Source organism: Opisthocomus hoazin, chromosome 8, assembly GCF_030867145.1.
Source record: "Opisthocomus hoazin isolate bOpiHoa1 chromosome 8, bOpiHoa1.hap1, whole genome shotgun sequence".
Taxonomy (NCBI): Eukaryota; Metazoa; Chordata; class Aves; order Opisthocomiformes; family Opisthocomidae; genus Opisthocomus; species Opisthocomus hoazin.
This window is the reverse complement of record NC_134421.1, coordinates 65,105,544-65,121,939: the sequence shown is the minus strand read 5'-3', so window position 1 is coordinate 65,121,939 and position 16,396 is coordinate 65,105,544. Positions and strand designations below refer to the sequence as shown.

General features: G+C 38.2%; 1 protein-coding gene across 3 annotated transcripts in view; it reads left to right on the top strand.

The window, feature by feature from the left end:
• SEMA3D (semaphorin 3D) overlaps window positions 1–9,271 on the top strand; it is a 151,915-nt gene extending 142,644 nt beyond the window's left edge. For all 3 annotated transcript variants that reach the window (XM_075427988.1, XM_075427987.1, XM_075427989.1), the window contains exon 18: window positions 1,773–9,271. In XM_075427988.1, coding sequence (XP_075284103.1) covers window positions 1,773–2,186 — 414 coding nt within the window. In that variant the 3' untranslated portion in view covers window positions 2,187–9,271. The remainder of the gene's footprint in view (window positions 1–1,772) is intronic.
• Window positions 9,272–16,396: the final 7,125 nt, after the last annotated feature.

Here is a 16,396-nt window from a genome sequence, read left to right as displayed (position 1 = left end):
TTACCTACCTACATATCTACCTACTTACCTACCTGCCTAATCTGTATGTTACTGAAGATGCTTACAGCTGATACAGTAGCAAGCCAAAGTCTCTTTCTTTCTGTCTATGCATGTATTATATATGTGTGTGTTGCTTTTTCTGGTGATCTCTAAATGGTCTCTCAAATTATTTAACCCTTCCAAAGTCATTGTCATAGAAACCTAGAAAAGGGTAAAGCACAAGGCCCTGGGAGGTAATTTCATCCATGTCTTTGCTACAAGAGACCCTATTATGATAAAGTACTAGTGAGTTAGAATCATAACAGATGGAGAATCATATGTATGTATACATTTATTCCCATGAAGTAGAAAAGGGAATCATGTGCAGATTTTTAACATAAAGAAACAGTGTGTAGCTTACCCACTGTGAATAAATCTAATTTAGTCATCTTTATGCCTCCCTGATCTTCATCCTCTGAAGTTTGCTGGAGGGTCAGATGTGACTCCGGGAATTTTTTCCAGATTCTGTGTTGGTTCTTTCTGCCTCCGCCACCCCTTTTAAAACCCACTACTCAACCTTGTGCTGAAGTTTTTCTGCATTATAACAATGCCATCTGCAGTGTTGAGGATGCGTCTAAGGTCCTGGCTTTGCTGCAGGCTGAGTGAGCAACACTCCAGGTCCTTCGGTGCCCTTGTGTGCTGCAGCCTCTGTGTGGCAGCAGAACATAGCACACCTGGGAGGTGACGGGTTTGGACTAGACTGAACAATTTTCAAAGGAAATGCTGGTGTAGGGAGTTAGGGCTCTGCTTTCTACTGCTGCCTCTGCTACTAATCTTTATATGGTCTTTGGCAAATCACTTACCTTCTATGCTACCCAGCTGCAAACATACTTAGGTGCCCAGTGCGCCATCCTGTTTTTTTTTTTTTTTTACTGGGAGGGATTATGCTTTTTTTTCAACTTAGATTACTTCGGAAATAATTTTCAGATCACCGGATAGGTAACTTAACTGACAATGTTATTACCCTGAGGTCCACCTTATTTTTAGCATGTGAGTCTTACTGTATTTTTTTAAATATTTCCATTCATAAATGAAACTAAAGTTCCATGCTGACAGACTTCAGCTCTCACTTGCAATCTCATTCTTTTTTTTTCTTTTTCTCTCTAAGTTCTTCACAGATCTTAACAATAAAATAATTGTACTGGGTTGTATTTGTCTAACCTCATTGGATACTTTTAACCACTTCTCAATGAGTCAAAGTCAGGATCAACTTCCTTCTGTAAAACCCAGTTGAAGAAGATCAGAATCATAGCATTTCACTTTAAACATCAATAGTAGTATTCATTTTCACTGTAACAGGGCCTCAGCACCCCAGATATATACAAGCATCCTGATACATTGGGCGCATTACAGATACCTCAAGAAAAGCAGCTAAAAAATGAATGGGTTTTGTGGCACTAAATAGCAACCCTTCCTCGGAGAATGAAGTCTAACTGCACTTTGGCGTGATGAGTGTTATTGTGTCCTTTCAGCTGTACAGCATGTATCTTATTACTACTGTAGGCTGAAATGTCATTGATACAGATGCTATAGTTGGGAGCAGAGTGCAGACACTGAAAAGGTCACCTGGTACCTGTCCCAGCTGCGCATACCCCACTGTGTGCTGGCACCCGAGGGACGGGGCATGCTGTGTGCCAGCCGAGCCTTTTCTCCACCTCAGCATAGCACTGACAGGAGTTCTGGTTTTGCCAATCAAACTCACATGTCTCATCCTTCTTTGTCCAACCCCACAGCTGAAGGCTGATGAAAGGATCATCAAAACAGAGCATGGGCTGTTGATCCGCAGCCTGCAAAGAAGGGATGCAGGAGCCTACTTCTGCAAAGCCCAGGAGCACACCTTTGTCCACACCATCGTGAAGCTGAATTTAAACGTCATTGAGAATGGGCAAATGGAAAACACTCAGAAAACTGAGGACGAGGAGGGCAGGGTGAGGGATTTGCTGACTGAGTCCCGGCTGAGGTACAAGGACTACATCCAACTCGTCAGCAGCCCCAGCTTTAGCCTGGATGAATACTGTGAACAGATGTGGCACCGGGAGAAGCGGCGGCAGCGGAACAAAGGTGGTGCCAAATGGAAGCATGTGCAGGAGATGAAGAAAAAGCGAAACCGAAGACACCATGAGCCAGCCAGGCCACCGTCTACGTAGTTTGTACATGCTATTTAAAGAAAGGACATTTTCCGTTAAAAAAAAAAAAATACTGTGTTTTGGTTTTGTGCATTTTACCTCTGAATTAGTACTGCTTCTTATTGAAATCAAATATCCCACCATCACTACTAATCTGTATGAGACTGTACTATTTGATTCGATACCAGATGAGACATTCCTTATTGGAGTACCACACAACAGACAATAATTTCAAATGCATTCATTAAAAAGAAAAGATGTATACTTCTAGATAATTTCTGGGTAGCCTGAGGCTACATGAGCTGTGTTCTATGCTTCCTGCATATTTTTCACATAGGATTTAGAGTCCGTGTTCCCATGTTAATATTTGCTGCCACATTCCACCCCAGAAATGGCTACATTTCTGAGGAGGGCAGATGTATTTCTAGCTCTTTGGCATCTTTCTGAGTAAGAAGCATGGTAGAAATGTGTGACAGATCTGCAGAAATACCCACTAATTTACCCATTGGGCTTGTATACAGGCACATGGGTGGGGTTTGCTAGCACAGAGAGGCACAGCAAAAAATCAAATTAAGTATTGGCTTAGGGACAACATTCATTCTCCCCATAAAAAAAGAGAAAGCATAACCATAGTTTAAGAGAGGGGAATTATTGAGCGTTGCTCATTAGAGTTTGAGTAGCCACCAGCTTGCAGTCCATCTGCTGAAATGAAATGTTGACTCTAACTGAAACTGCCATCAAGATGCTTAGGAGTAAATTTCCTAAGTGGTCTGTGGGAGGTATGTGCACAAATCCTATTAACAAATAATGGGATTCCTGCCTGCACCTCTCCTATCTCTCCGAAGGGTTGGCTCTGACTGTTTCTCTGTCACTTTGCTAGCTTTGTTTTATGCAGAGGAAAAGAAAAATAAAAGACAACAACAAAGCTAAAATGAAAGACGATGAGGGAAAATATTTAGTGGCTGAGACCAGTGCTCTTGACACAGAGTTGACATTCCTCAGATGTGTGTATTCTTTGGGATTTTCTCCCAAAGGTCTTATGTATTTTTAAGTTGAAAATTTGCATTGTTGGAATTAATAGTTTTATTATAATTAAATAAAACAAAAGATGTCCATGTGTAAATAAAACTTGTAAGTTCAAAATTTGCTATATACCATAAATTCATTTGTAAAGTGTTCCTTGTTCCTTGGTTCATATTTTGATTTTAGTAGTGTAAATTTTTCCATATAAGCAAGAAACACTGGCCTCATTCTTCTTTATTTTACATCAATGTCAGTTCATGGAATTTATTTCTGATATGCAGCAACAAACACAAGCTCAAAATCAGGCCTACTGTCTCTTTGCATAAGTCACAGCCCCGCTTTCCTCTCTTCCATCTGACCTTCCTCTGTTTCGCCTTTCACGCCTTTTTGAGTGTGAAATGACAAATTAGCCACTTCCTTACATGGAAGAGAGCTTTGATGGATACCAAAATGACATACTTTATTTGTTTCTCATGCTTTCTACAGATCTTGAGAGCAAAGTCTGTGGGAAACCCGTGTAATTGGTGTGCACCTCATTAAGGAACTAAAAATGTGGGCTCTGGAAGTTGTAGATTTGCCCTTGTCCATGCTGGTGTTTGTGTGCTCATTCACTCCCTGATCTATAGTTGTGTAGATCCAATTTGCATCGTTGTTGATTTCCTCTCTGTTGAAAGTCAGATATATGGCAAAGTGTTTGTCAGATTTCAGAAAGCAATCTCAGCTTACCCACATTCCTTGTAAAATCTGAAAACTGAGTTTGCATGTGTTGTATAAAAGCCAGCGATACCATATGTCATTAATTTTAAATGCTTTTTTAATAGGAGATGTATGAGTTAATTAGGAGACATTAGATAGTGTGCGTACAAAGCTTTGATAGTGTAAAGCACTGAGTGCTAAATATTATAAAATAAGTCTGTGGGGAGGAGCAAGTTTCTCTGCACAAGACCTTTAATCAGCAGAGAGACTGAAGCTGAAGATACTAACCAGCCGTACAGTACTTTGAGAACACACAGAGACCTTTTTGGCATTTTTGCTGCAAAATAACGTAGACCAGGCATTTCACAAGAGGCTTGTCATTTTGGGTACCTTGATTTTAAGGCCAATTAAGACTACTTAAAGGAGGTATGGGGGTGGTGGTGGTGGTGTTATTAAACTACTACATATAAAGCACCCTAAGACAGGGATACTCAACACTCTTGGCTGGAAGGTTATGCTGTCACCATACAGAACCTGCCCAAATATTCCTTATTAGATTTTTATAAGTCCACAAAGTCCAATTTCTCTGACTTGGACATTAAGTAAACGAGTGGAACCACACCAAGGATATGGAATAACAGGTGGTCTGCATTCTCATGTGCTGACAAAGAGCCTACTCTTCTCCCCCATGGTGACGCAGTAATTAAATTATTGCATTTCAGACAACTCTCATTCCATGTTTGCCTACTTCATAAACAAGCAAAAGAATTCCTTCTTCCATATTTTTTCTCCTCTATGAAAACTAAATCATCTGATTTATGTTTAGATATGACTGGGGGTATGCATTCTACAAATGACCTCCCCCCACTGACTTTAGTAGAAGTCTGGGATGACTAAGGGTCTCAGTGCTGGGAGCACTAGAATTAAAAGGCTGAATTAAAACATTATTGCCTTTAAACCCAACTTTCATTTCTTTTATTTCAAACGTTGTTGTAATGAGATTCTTCTTAAAAAAATTACCTCATCAGTCTGGGATACAGTGGTAGCATAAAACCCCAAGTGAGATATAAGGCCTCTTCCATCATGGGAAATAAATTCAAAATCCTCAAAACAAGTGTGCTGTATTGTGTTCATGCCACCCCAGGGAGCATATTTAATAATATTGCACAGATAAAGTCTGTGTTTTGATACAATGGGTAAGATGTATACTATAGCCAGCAGGGCTAGCACAGCTCCTCATGCACAGCAGGCAATACACATGCAAGGAGGCCAGAGGACCTAGGAGACCAAGGAATAAGAGGAACAAATCAGGCATCACTACAGGAGGTAAGACAGGGTTTTGTTAGGCAAGACTCAGCAATGCAAACCCAAGAGCAGGAACAGGAGGAGCAGCGGTTCTTTCTACAACCTGCAGTCCTAGAGAGGGTTTCAGAGGATGAGATAACCCAGAAATATAACAGGAGAGGATCCTCCTCTTGTCAAAAAATTTTGTCTTCTGTATAATTTAAAGACCCAGCTCTAAGTCTGCTTAAATTTCAAATCAGTAATTTGGGAGTCAGCTGGGCTGCTGTGAGCTGTACTATGAGCCACAACAGGCCCATAGTTCAAATGAAACTGAGATTGGTCTCCTTCAAGAGCTCGATAAAAACGCAGTTCAACAAAGTTTTGGTGCAGAGTGGAAAAAAGCTGCCACCACCTTAATAACTGTAGGTTTAAAACAGATCCCTTAGCACATATGATACAATGTAGATATTTATTTATGTATGCATACAACCGGGAGTCCAGTTGCTATTACATTATCTTTTCCCACAAGAAAACCTTTCCATTGGCCCTGCTTCAGCAAAAGGTCTACATTGGACTGCACTGAAGTGGTTTCAAACAGATTCTTAGAATAACCAGCACAATGTGAGCTGTAGTTATAAAAATGCTGAAAACTGACATAAGCTTTAAAGCCCAACAGGGCCCTAAACTTTGTAGCGATCTTGCAGTCAGTTAAAATAAAACAGAAAATGGGATTAGCAGAAAAAGGAATAAAGTATTAACACTTATTGTGATAAACTAGTTTCGCTACTGGAAAGCGTTCCAGCAACAGGTGTGAATGTGTGTTCCTCCCATAAGCAAATACTTTTCTCTCAAAGCAGTTAACGTTGCTTGATGTATCTAAGAACCTGAACACTTTCCAGTTCATACACAGATTTTGGACATGGTTCTCATGTCACTCATAATGAAGTAATTAGGTTAAATGCAACAGATTTCCTCTGATTCATGTGCTTTTCAGATCAGAAGATCCCTACAGTTCAAATGCTATGAACCCTTTAATCAAACTATTATGGGTATTGATCTGCATTTAACATTTCAGATAATTAATAATTATTTGTGATTATTACTCATTATTCATGTAATGAGCCCTTGGCTCATAATAATGTCTCAATATTTAATAACAACTAGTGGAAATTAAGTTTGCTAATGTTTTGTCATATAAGCATATGTGTACCGGAGTGCATACACAAGTGCTTTATTTTCTGTTCATTTTGTAACAGAGGTTAATTTGCAAAAGACAAATGTGATTTTGAGAGTCAAGGTTCAGCTCAGCTTCAACAGACAGCAGAGGTTAAAACCCTCCTGGAACTGAATCGTAGCCTAATTAGACTGTAATCTATTTACAGTCTGGTAGTCAAACACCCAAAGCTATGTGTTGTTCTGTAGAGTATATTGGCTTAGTCCTTCTTCCACACAGTTGTAGATGAGATGTGGAGGTCTAAGGAATTACATCTGCATGAACGGAAAATTAAGCCCACATGTCTCTCTAATATATTCTGTTGCATTTTATAAACTTTAAATAGTCTCTATTGTAATATTTTACCACAGTGTTGCTAGTATTACCCTGAACTAGGCTTCTGTCGTTGGCTGAAGTGTGACATTCTTTGCAGCTGTAATCCAGATTTCAAGGTTTATAAAATTAGTTCATTACAGTAACAAAAAAAGAAGGCATGGGGAAAAAAATATTAATTATAAATTCTACAAGGCAGATTTGTAAGATTTACTTCTATATATCAAAATACTGGTTGCCCTAAAATGTGTTAGAAACACCAGCATTTGTTTCCCATTTTTAGTCAGGTAAGGATACATAACAAATTGTAGTCTTGAGTGTATTACCTGCCAATCTGTGGCTGAAACATCTGGTCTGACAGCTGTAGGGTTTTTACTTGCATTTTTTTCCCTTCCACCAGCTAAGCCCATTGTCTCCTGTCTTTGAGATTCTCTGGTCTGTCAAGCAACTCCACTTTTATATGGAGGAGTGCTTCAGGATCTGGTGTTGCCTTGACAAATAAACATCCCTACAAAGTCATACTGTCACAGTCTGCCTTCAGACGATGAATTTCCTAAGCATTTTCCATTCAGTCACAGATGCAAAATAAGTGCTGTGAGGTCAATTGGAGACCAGATGGGGTTTTCATTTACAAAGGAAATTTTTGGGACTGTTGCTTAGAGCTCTCCTTTCTCTTTTTGCTTATGTGGTTGCTGTGTATAATTCTCCAATTTTAAATCAAAGTCTTTTGTGCTTTAAAATGTAAGATTTTCCATGTGATGGAAAAAAACATAAGAACATTTCCAGGTGAGCTCTTTGATTGATATGGACTTCTGGTTAATAGTTTCAGACAGTACAAGCTGAGGAAATCATCTGTCCAGCCATACATGGTTGTGATATTTGTAAGGTGCCCAGACACATCTCAGATTTGGTGGTGTTTCATATTCTATTCCCTTCCTCTTCTGGTATATAAGTGCTTTGGCTGGTTTGGGGGGGGAGGGAAGTGTTGGGGGTTGGAGTGCTTTTTTATTTTTCATTTTGGTTTGGGTTTTTTTGGTGGCTTGTTTTAGCATTTTTGTTTTGTTTGCTTTGGGTTTGGGGTTTTTGGTTTTTTTTGTTTTGTTTTGTTTTGCTTGTATGTGTGTGTTTGGTTTGCTTTTTGTGTTCTACTCCTTTTTTTCATATTGCTTCTCCTACTAAAAGGAATCATGCCTATAGCCAGATGCTTTCTGGTAGTGCAACATATGACAAAGCAGTAAGAGGAACAGAAGGCTTGGGCAGATATTTTGGCATGGAGAAACATAGTACATTTGCAAGGGGCAGTCTTATGACTTCAGTGACTATTCTGAAAGTAGAAATACCATAGTGCCGTTTCTCTGGCCAAGGCTGAAGTTGAGGGTAGATTTACAGAAGGTATATTTTTTAATTTCTGAAATATTGTCAACATAAACAGATCCATAAAATCTAATCTGTTATTAGATGTATTATCTATACTTGCCAGAAATATCAAAATAAAAATACACGACCAGAATTTCAGATTTCCACTTACTAAATTTATTTTCCTATTTTGAAATGCTTTATTTTTAAAAACTGCTGTCATATTCATTTTAAAATATGATTATTCTAAAAATGTTTTTCACAAAGACTTTTTTCTTAAAATACATCTAAAATCTTTACTTTCAAGTCTCTCTCTGCAAAAATATAATGAAAAATACGTGAAAGTTGTAAGTGGAGCTAGAAAAAAAATTAAATTGCCATATGTTTTAAAAAAAACAAAGAAAAAGCAGAATCAGAGGCTGTTCGTGTCCTCTTCTGGAGACTTTGTGTGACTTTCTTTAAGGTCATTTTCTGTAGATATGAATTGTAATAATCACATTTTAAGACTGCCTGTGAACAATCTTGGCTGTAAAAAATGGATGCAAAGCATATGAATCTATGAAAATAGAAATAAATAATGAAAATAGATTATCTTCAAATATTTACCTATTTTTTTATTTTTGATGATGTATTCATCTCCATTCCTCTCTCCCCCCTTGACTATCTCATGTTGTATATTGGATAGGAAGAAAGGAAGAAATTACAAAAGCATATAATCTCCAAATTTTAAGCTCCAAAATGAAAAGTCACCCTAAATGGAATGGCTGCAAGGATTATGGTGAATACCTCACATTTGACTAGTAAAGACTACATTTTCTTCTAAGCTGAATACCTCACATTTGACTAGTAAAGACTATATTTTCTTCTAAGGTGAAAATCATCACTCCTTCAGAAGCCTAGCACAGGAACTGTATGCCATATACCTTCCTTTTTAATTTGTAAGGCACGAGTGGTACTTAGGTTGGCTTTGTGAGTGAGACTGATGTTTGCTCTGTAGTATAACTATTTATGGAGTAAAAATACTGAAACATTTTGATAAGAGTATCTATTTGTAAATGGTGCAGCTCATTGAGATGATATGATAACTGAAGTATAGCTTAAATAAGCGATGTGTTTGCCATGACTGCTGTTCCACTAAATATTTCAATCTTGTGTGCAAAGCTAACTGAAACAAATACATATTTCGTTTGTACTATAATAAACAGCAAATTCTGAGTTTTTGCTTCTTTTGTAAACCCACGTCAAACTACAGAGTAAAATATGAGATTTCAAAGAAACGACGACTGCAGCATGTCATGGAAACAGCAAGGTTATTAATGCAAAGTTCAGTAACCTAAAGTGCCTTAATTCAGAAGTCTTACCCAGGTGAGGACTGTCTGAGATTCACCCCTCCACTGGCAATGTGCCTAAGACCAGCAGGGTGAGTCTACAGAAACAGCTTAGAGAACCATGGGCCTCACAGTGACTTGGATTAATACATGCAAAACAATACACAATAGGCAGCTCTATGCTTATTAATTTAAATTCAATAATAGCATTTCAATGCATGCTTTTCTAGATGATTAACAACAACCGTTGTCCTTGAAGACTGCACTGACATTGTGTTTTACAGTTACCCTCAAGCCAAATTGGTCACCCATCCATCTTGGAGTGCCTCAGGAGCACCTCTGGCTCTAAGGGAGTGTGACTGTCTCCTGCTCATCAGAGTGTTTTCAGGATGGGGATAACTGGGGAGAAGCAATGGTTGCTCATTTTTTTTTAATCAGGTATTGCTGCGTCTGTCCAAGGTTATGGGGAGAGGGAAATTTTTGGAAAAACATAATGTCTTCAGGCAGCAAAATAAATAGGTTGACTGGCCTACCTCCTCTTCTAAGCTTCAGCATAGCCTCCTGTGTTTCAGGGGATTTATTAAAGTTTAGGGAAGCTATTTTGTTAACAGATAGTCAGCTGGTTATTTCCAAGGACATCCTTATTGGTGTACTCAAGGATACCTGATTCCCAGTCCCATGCTGTGTCCATTAGACCACAATGCTTCTGACCCTTTACTGGGAAAGGTCCCAAGGTACTGCCGACCTGAAAGCTGACGCCAGATCCCAACTGAGGCAATAGCATTCTGCTCACCTAAATTCCACCTGCAGTTGCAATTGGATATGGTATTGTTAATTTCCAAGCCTGAACTCTTGTTTCTGTGTTACCATGTGCTGCTAAACAGCTGCTGTGTTCCCCCACTCCCTCCCCACAGGTGGCTGCATTCGATAATGTCTCATGTAGGATCAATCTTCGTCCCATTGAAGTAAGTGGGAATTCTGCCAGCATGACCCAGATCTGGTCCTGCCTCCAGCTGGTAAAGCACTTCCAGCTCCTGTAGAAGAGGTGCTCTGCACAGGCTGGCTGATTATCCAGGTTCATTAGCAGAGGCAGGCGTCAGAAAGAAAGAAAGAAAGAAATCCTTCAGCTTCTTTCCGCTACTGCTTCCTCAGTAAATGCTTAAATGCAGCACAGTTTTGTGTGCACTCAGAGAAACAAAAGCTAATTAAGCTGAAATCTGTCATTTTCTCTGTAAGGATTTAGCAGGGTCAAACTTCAAGACACTTAGTGATGAGTCCCGGGAAGAAGAACACAAGCTCTTCTGCAGTTGCTCAGAAACATTTCCAGGATTGATTGGCTTCCGGAGCTTTCTCTGCTCCGCTCTTTTCAGTGCATGGTGTCTCTTTTCAGGCCCTCAGAAACCAGAAGGGCTGATAGCTGAGGATGTCTGTGGTTAAAGTGAGAGGTATGAGGTAAAATCTGGCCCTTCATGATGCAAAAGGCAGGAAGTGTTCTGAGATGTGTTCACACACAGAGTCCATATGTACTGTGAAAACAAGCGACTGTTCATAATCATTTACATTTCTGCAAAGTAAAACATTGTGTAGAGGATATTTAGGGGTTTGTATATTTTACACCACTGTGTCCATGTAGTTACCATATAGACTAATAACCGTATTGGTGCTGAACGGCAGAGTCTGCAGTTCCCAAGCACATTTTTGCAGGAATGCTCATCAAATACTGGACTAAAATGTACACCGTCTTACAGAGGACAATTTATGAATTGCTAATACAAATCATCTCCCTCCCTTCTTTTGCTTAAAATTCTTTATAACAATTTGTAACTGAATATATAATGGAAAAAGTTAGCAAGCATTTTTAAGAGTTGGTAGATGAAACTGAAGTGCTTTTAGGACAGGAAATGACAAACAATGACTCCTTGGCCAAAGTTTGATTCCTTGCCTTTCAGTAAAAGTGTTAATGGCTATCATTTTTTACATCTTCCAGTGTCGTGATTACATGACATTATAATTACATCTTCCAGTGTTTGATTTATTTCCACATGCAGGAAAGAAAATCAGCAGTAAAAGAACAAGCTGCTCCTTCTCTGCTTCTCTCTTACAGGTAGGTGTGGTCCCTAACTTTCTCCCAGGAAAACTTGGCAGTTGTTTTATCCCTCATAAAAAGAACAACCACAAACACTCAGCATTTGGACTGTATCTGCTAACACATACTAGGTTTGCTTCTCTCTGTGACTGGGATTATTCTCAGTGACTTTAAGTTGAGCACAGGTGTTGGCATGGGCAGCACTGAAACAGTCGTTTTAGCTTTGGAAGTTGACAGCTTCGGGTGCATAGGAGGTTTTTTAAAAGTTCTTGCATGAGAGCCATTGTCATTAAGGTTTATAATTTATGGTAACACAGAATTTTGTTATGGAATCAAAGTAATATACATTTTGGGTAATGCTGCATTACAATGAAGACTGGTTACAGTATAAAATTATTGTTTTCCTTAAGGGAAAGCCCTTAGATATCAACACCTAAGATAAACTCTGCTCCATTCCCCAAAGCACAGCAGTGAACCAAAGCTTTTTGAAGAGCAGGTTTCCAGATAAGCAATAAGAAAGTTGCAGGAAACACTGATAATGCTCCTTTAACAGAGGAAAGGCTAGAAATTCCCTGTCTTTTAATCTGATACAAGTCAATGTTCAGAGTGTGTACTAATTTGTGTCTTCCAACATGTTTATAAGATAAGGAAGGTAGGGTGCACAGGGTACAACTAGTGTATACCAAGGGTATGCACGGGCTGCTCTGTGTGAGATCTACTTTAGCTAATGCCAAACAGGAAGAAGTACTTATTACTGGTTATTATATGAAAAAGGTACCACTGCTCCCAGTTACATGGGAGACAGCAATCTGGCCTCGGCAATGCAAAATCGTGAATTCAGTGCCCATCCTTCTGATTTTCCATGCACGTATCTGTTTAACGCAACGAATACAAAATATTGAAGACGTGTGCTCAGAAAATCTGTTGGACCTGAAACTATTGTGTAAGTGACTCAAACAGGCTGTGTGACTGTGGCATACACAAGGATTTGTGGATATGTGTGAGTCAGGGGGGGCGTTGAGCGTAGACCCAATATGGCATGGTACAAGAACACTTAGCAGCTGCTTTTCTAGGCAACAAGGATTGCAGTTTTTGTTCTTCTAACCATTAGCTGGATTTTTTCCCCCTAGTTTTACAAACACTCTTCAGCTTTGTGTAGGCAGCCCAGTTATAAAATCCAGAACAAAAGATTTCATTCTGGACACTGATCAGCTAAAGCTCAGGAGCTGTGTCACAGGGTGACAGTGAGATCTAAGCCTAAATCACAAATTTGATATTTGTGGATAGAGAAGTAAGTGAACTCTAAACCTTAAGACATTGACTAGCAATGTAGCTACTGAATTAACCTTTTTCTCTGTGTATCTGCCTTTTATTGCACAGACAAATTCTGAATACATTTAAGCTTTAGTTGAACATTGCAGTCATCAGTAGGATGCCACTAGATAAACAAGAGGAGGATGGCTTCAATCAGATTGAATCCCATGGTTTTAAACAGGGAAGAAGTTATAGAATTTTTCAGTTTTCAGAACGTTCAGATATTTCTGCCTGAACGAAGCCCTGGACAAAGGCAAAACCATGGGAATCTGTTTAGCTGGCATTAAGGTGGGTTCAGAAGGAGAGAGTCTGAGTCTCAACTGACGTACCTTTTGTCCTCACAGAAGCTAATGGCAGTAGAGAATATGTTTCCAGGTCAGAAAATCCTAATTATATTCTCGTTTTGGATAGAACGGACTATGAGTAAAGTATGTTGCACAAAACAGTCACATTACACCTTTAATTTCAATTTACTTTCTTTTATGATAAGATCATAGAAGAACATAAATAGGCAACAATCAACCCTTCTGAATCACCATATTGTTTCCTTTGTCTCTTTCCTTTCCAACTGGTAAGCATTTTTATTTCCTGTTATATTTTTTCTTTCTTATTCCTGAGGGGATGTCATATTTTCACGTGGAGCATGCTTCAAAGTGCATTCCTGGCTGTAGGATTTAAAACACGGTGAAGAGGGTAACAATGTTTCATTTCACTTAAAACAATCTAAACTCCATTTTGTTGATGTGCCTTTATCTCAGGAATTCACAATTCACTTGTTGCATATTTCAGCTTCTCTTCTTGCTCCTTTTCAATGTCACTAAAGCAACATATGAAAGTCCTCTATGATAAATGAAAATGCTCTGGAATATAAGTGGTAGGAAGCACATGCTATTTTATGCACTGATGCAACTCCATTCTGTTCCTATTAAAAGAATTTTTTTCATCATGAGTGCTCTTGTCCTTTTCTCCACACACCACACTAAATCTTCTGGGTTTTATTTTCTGTTTTTTTTTTTTTTGTTTGTGCTATATGTTCTGCTTTTATTTAGACTGTAAGGAGACATTTTTTATTCATAACAGAATGTAGGATTACATTTACGGATAGAAGTTATTTGAAAGAGGAAAACATAATACTAAGAAATTGTCAGAATTTCAGACATGATATGGAAAGCTTGTTTTATGCAATGTGTAACCAGTTGTCTAAATGAAAAGACAGGAACTCAAAGACCTGGAAAGTATATGTGGAAGACAGCTGTATGTCTGATACTATAAAGCATTTTGTCACACACCACAGTTTTTCAAAGATAAATATTATTTGTTTGCAGAATACAAACTTATGTTTAATCACAAATCTGAACTTTGGCTAAAGGCATATGTAAAAATAATTACAGCAACAGGAACTGTTTAAGAAACATATTAACACAATACACTTGTTAAGGAAGTTGAGAAGATTTAAGGAAGTCTAGAAGAAGTGACTAATATTTTAGCAGGCACATCGTCTTCTTTGGCAATGATTTGATATGTGATACCTGTTGGAAAGAGAAATCCAAAACATGGAATCTTGATCATAACTTTTTGGGAACAATGAGAGATGCTTGTGTGACTTTCAATGACAAATCCTAAAACATATTAGGAAGAAGTAAGTCCCAAACTAGCTGAGTGACTAGGGCTATGTTGTAGTGAGTGTCATAAGAATCATTGTTTCAGAGGAGACAGAAGGAATGAAAAAATCTTATGCTGAAACAAAAATATTAGCAATTTTTCATTTCACTTGGTAAAGAACTAACGGAAATGATAATGTTCTTTCTGGCTGATATTATTTTGGAAAAAATACATCTGTGAACATGCTGAGTGTGTATTAGAAAAAAGAAATAAGATACACAGATGTTGTATATTTGTCCCTATGTCTTTGTAGATACTGTTGCAGGAGCATAATATTTAAAAGGAAAAAATAAAAATCTTTCAAAGCATTTTCTGAAATACTGTTTTATAGCCCATACACGAGGATCTTATTTTATTGCGATTGATATCCCATCAAAGGCTATTGGCAAAAATCATCATTATCTGGCTGTGCCATTTGTAGCTTTTCTTCCTATTGAAATATGGGATCCATCTGCCCACTGATCACAGGATGACAGCCATCATTCCCACTTGCTTACAATAAATGATAAATCTGAAATTACCAGAAATGTGATGGAGCACAATCCCAACCCTTGGTCATTCCTTTAAATCATTCATAGTTAATTTAATTTAGGCTAGGCTGATGTGCCTCCAGCATATTGACTGAACTCCAGCTTCAGTAAACTCAATCTGATCCACTTGAAATTTCCAAGGCATGCCTAAAGAATATATTCTACTTTATTCATTTTCCTAAGAGCCCACTTAAATTTGTGCCCTATTTTAGTGCTGTGTTGGTACCTTTGAATCTGCCCCATGTGCTTTAGCTTACTGCTGTGCTGTAGAGACAGCTTTGCTTAACCTTGAAATAAGTGTATCACAGAGTTTGAAGAACAATAACTATAAAATCTGGCACAATGAAAATCAAATCTGTGACTTATCAGCTACATGGAACTTGGTCACAGACTAAATTAATTTGAATGTCACTGAAAAGCATAAGTTATTTTCCTGTATGCAGGTTGATTTATTTCCAAATTCCAGGAGACCTGTACATAATATTTTCTAAATAAGAAAACTGTATTTAAAGAGTTTGAGCACTTAAAATCTGTTTTTTCGCACCTCATTGGTATAGGTGATGTAATAACCAGCCAGAACTCAAAGTGCAAGCAGGAAAATTTCCTAATCATGCTGTGTTTCGCAAGTTATCTAAAAGTTAGTCCCATGAATGGATCTCACTCCACAGCCATTCACCCCCTGTCCCTCTTCCCAACCACTTGTTGGGAACCGACCTTCTGAATAACCTAAACTCCTAAATTTTCAAAGGGTGTTTTAGAGCTCTGAAGACTCTTTTGGACATAGCTATCTGCAGCTGTATTTCTATTAAATGCTATCAATAGAAATTTATCTGCCTTACCTAGCCGAAATGTTTATTCAAAGTTTAATCACTTGAAAACGTTCTCCTCGTGACCCCACCCTTGAAGTGCCAGTGAACATTATTCATTCATGAGAGGCACAGAACTTCCAAGAACGGCCAAGTGCTGCTACCTGTGGTTCCCTATTAACGGTACGCAACCAATGATGTCTCAAACTCCGTACCAAAATTGCCTAAGCTGTGTGTTGAGGAGAAACAGCTAAAGATATGTCCTTTTATCATTCAAAATTCCTTCCAAATTAATCATCTGAAGTGATTATGAGAGAAGAAATGGGTTGTAAGTAATTGTCTGACATTATTCCTCACTAAGCAGCTTCTGCATCAGAAAACAATTCAATTGATTAAAATGAAGTAGCTTCTGTTCTATACCACCATTTGAAAAGGCTTAGGAGTTTCAGCAAAACTTAAATCTAGACTTAACTGTGTGATTCCAAAAGTGTACTAGATACATTTGATTTTCATTTGAAAGCTTCAAATGGAACTATGTAAATAAAAAATAATACCCCCCCCCAATTTTCTGCCAAATATTTAAATTGTTTTACTCATTTA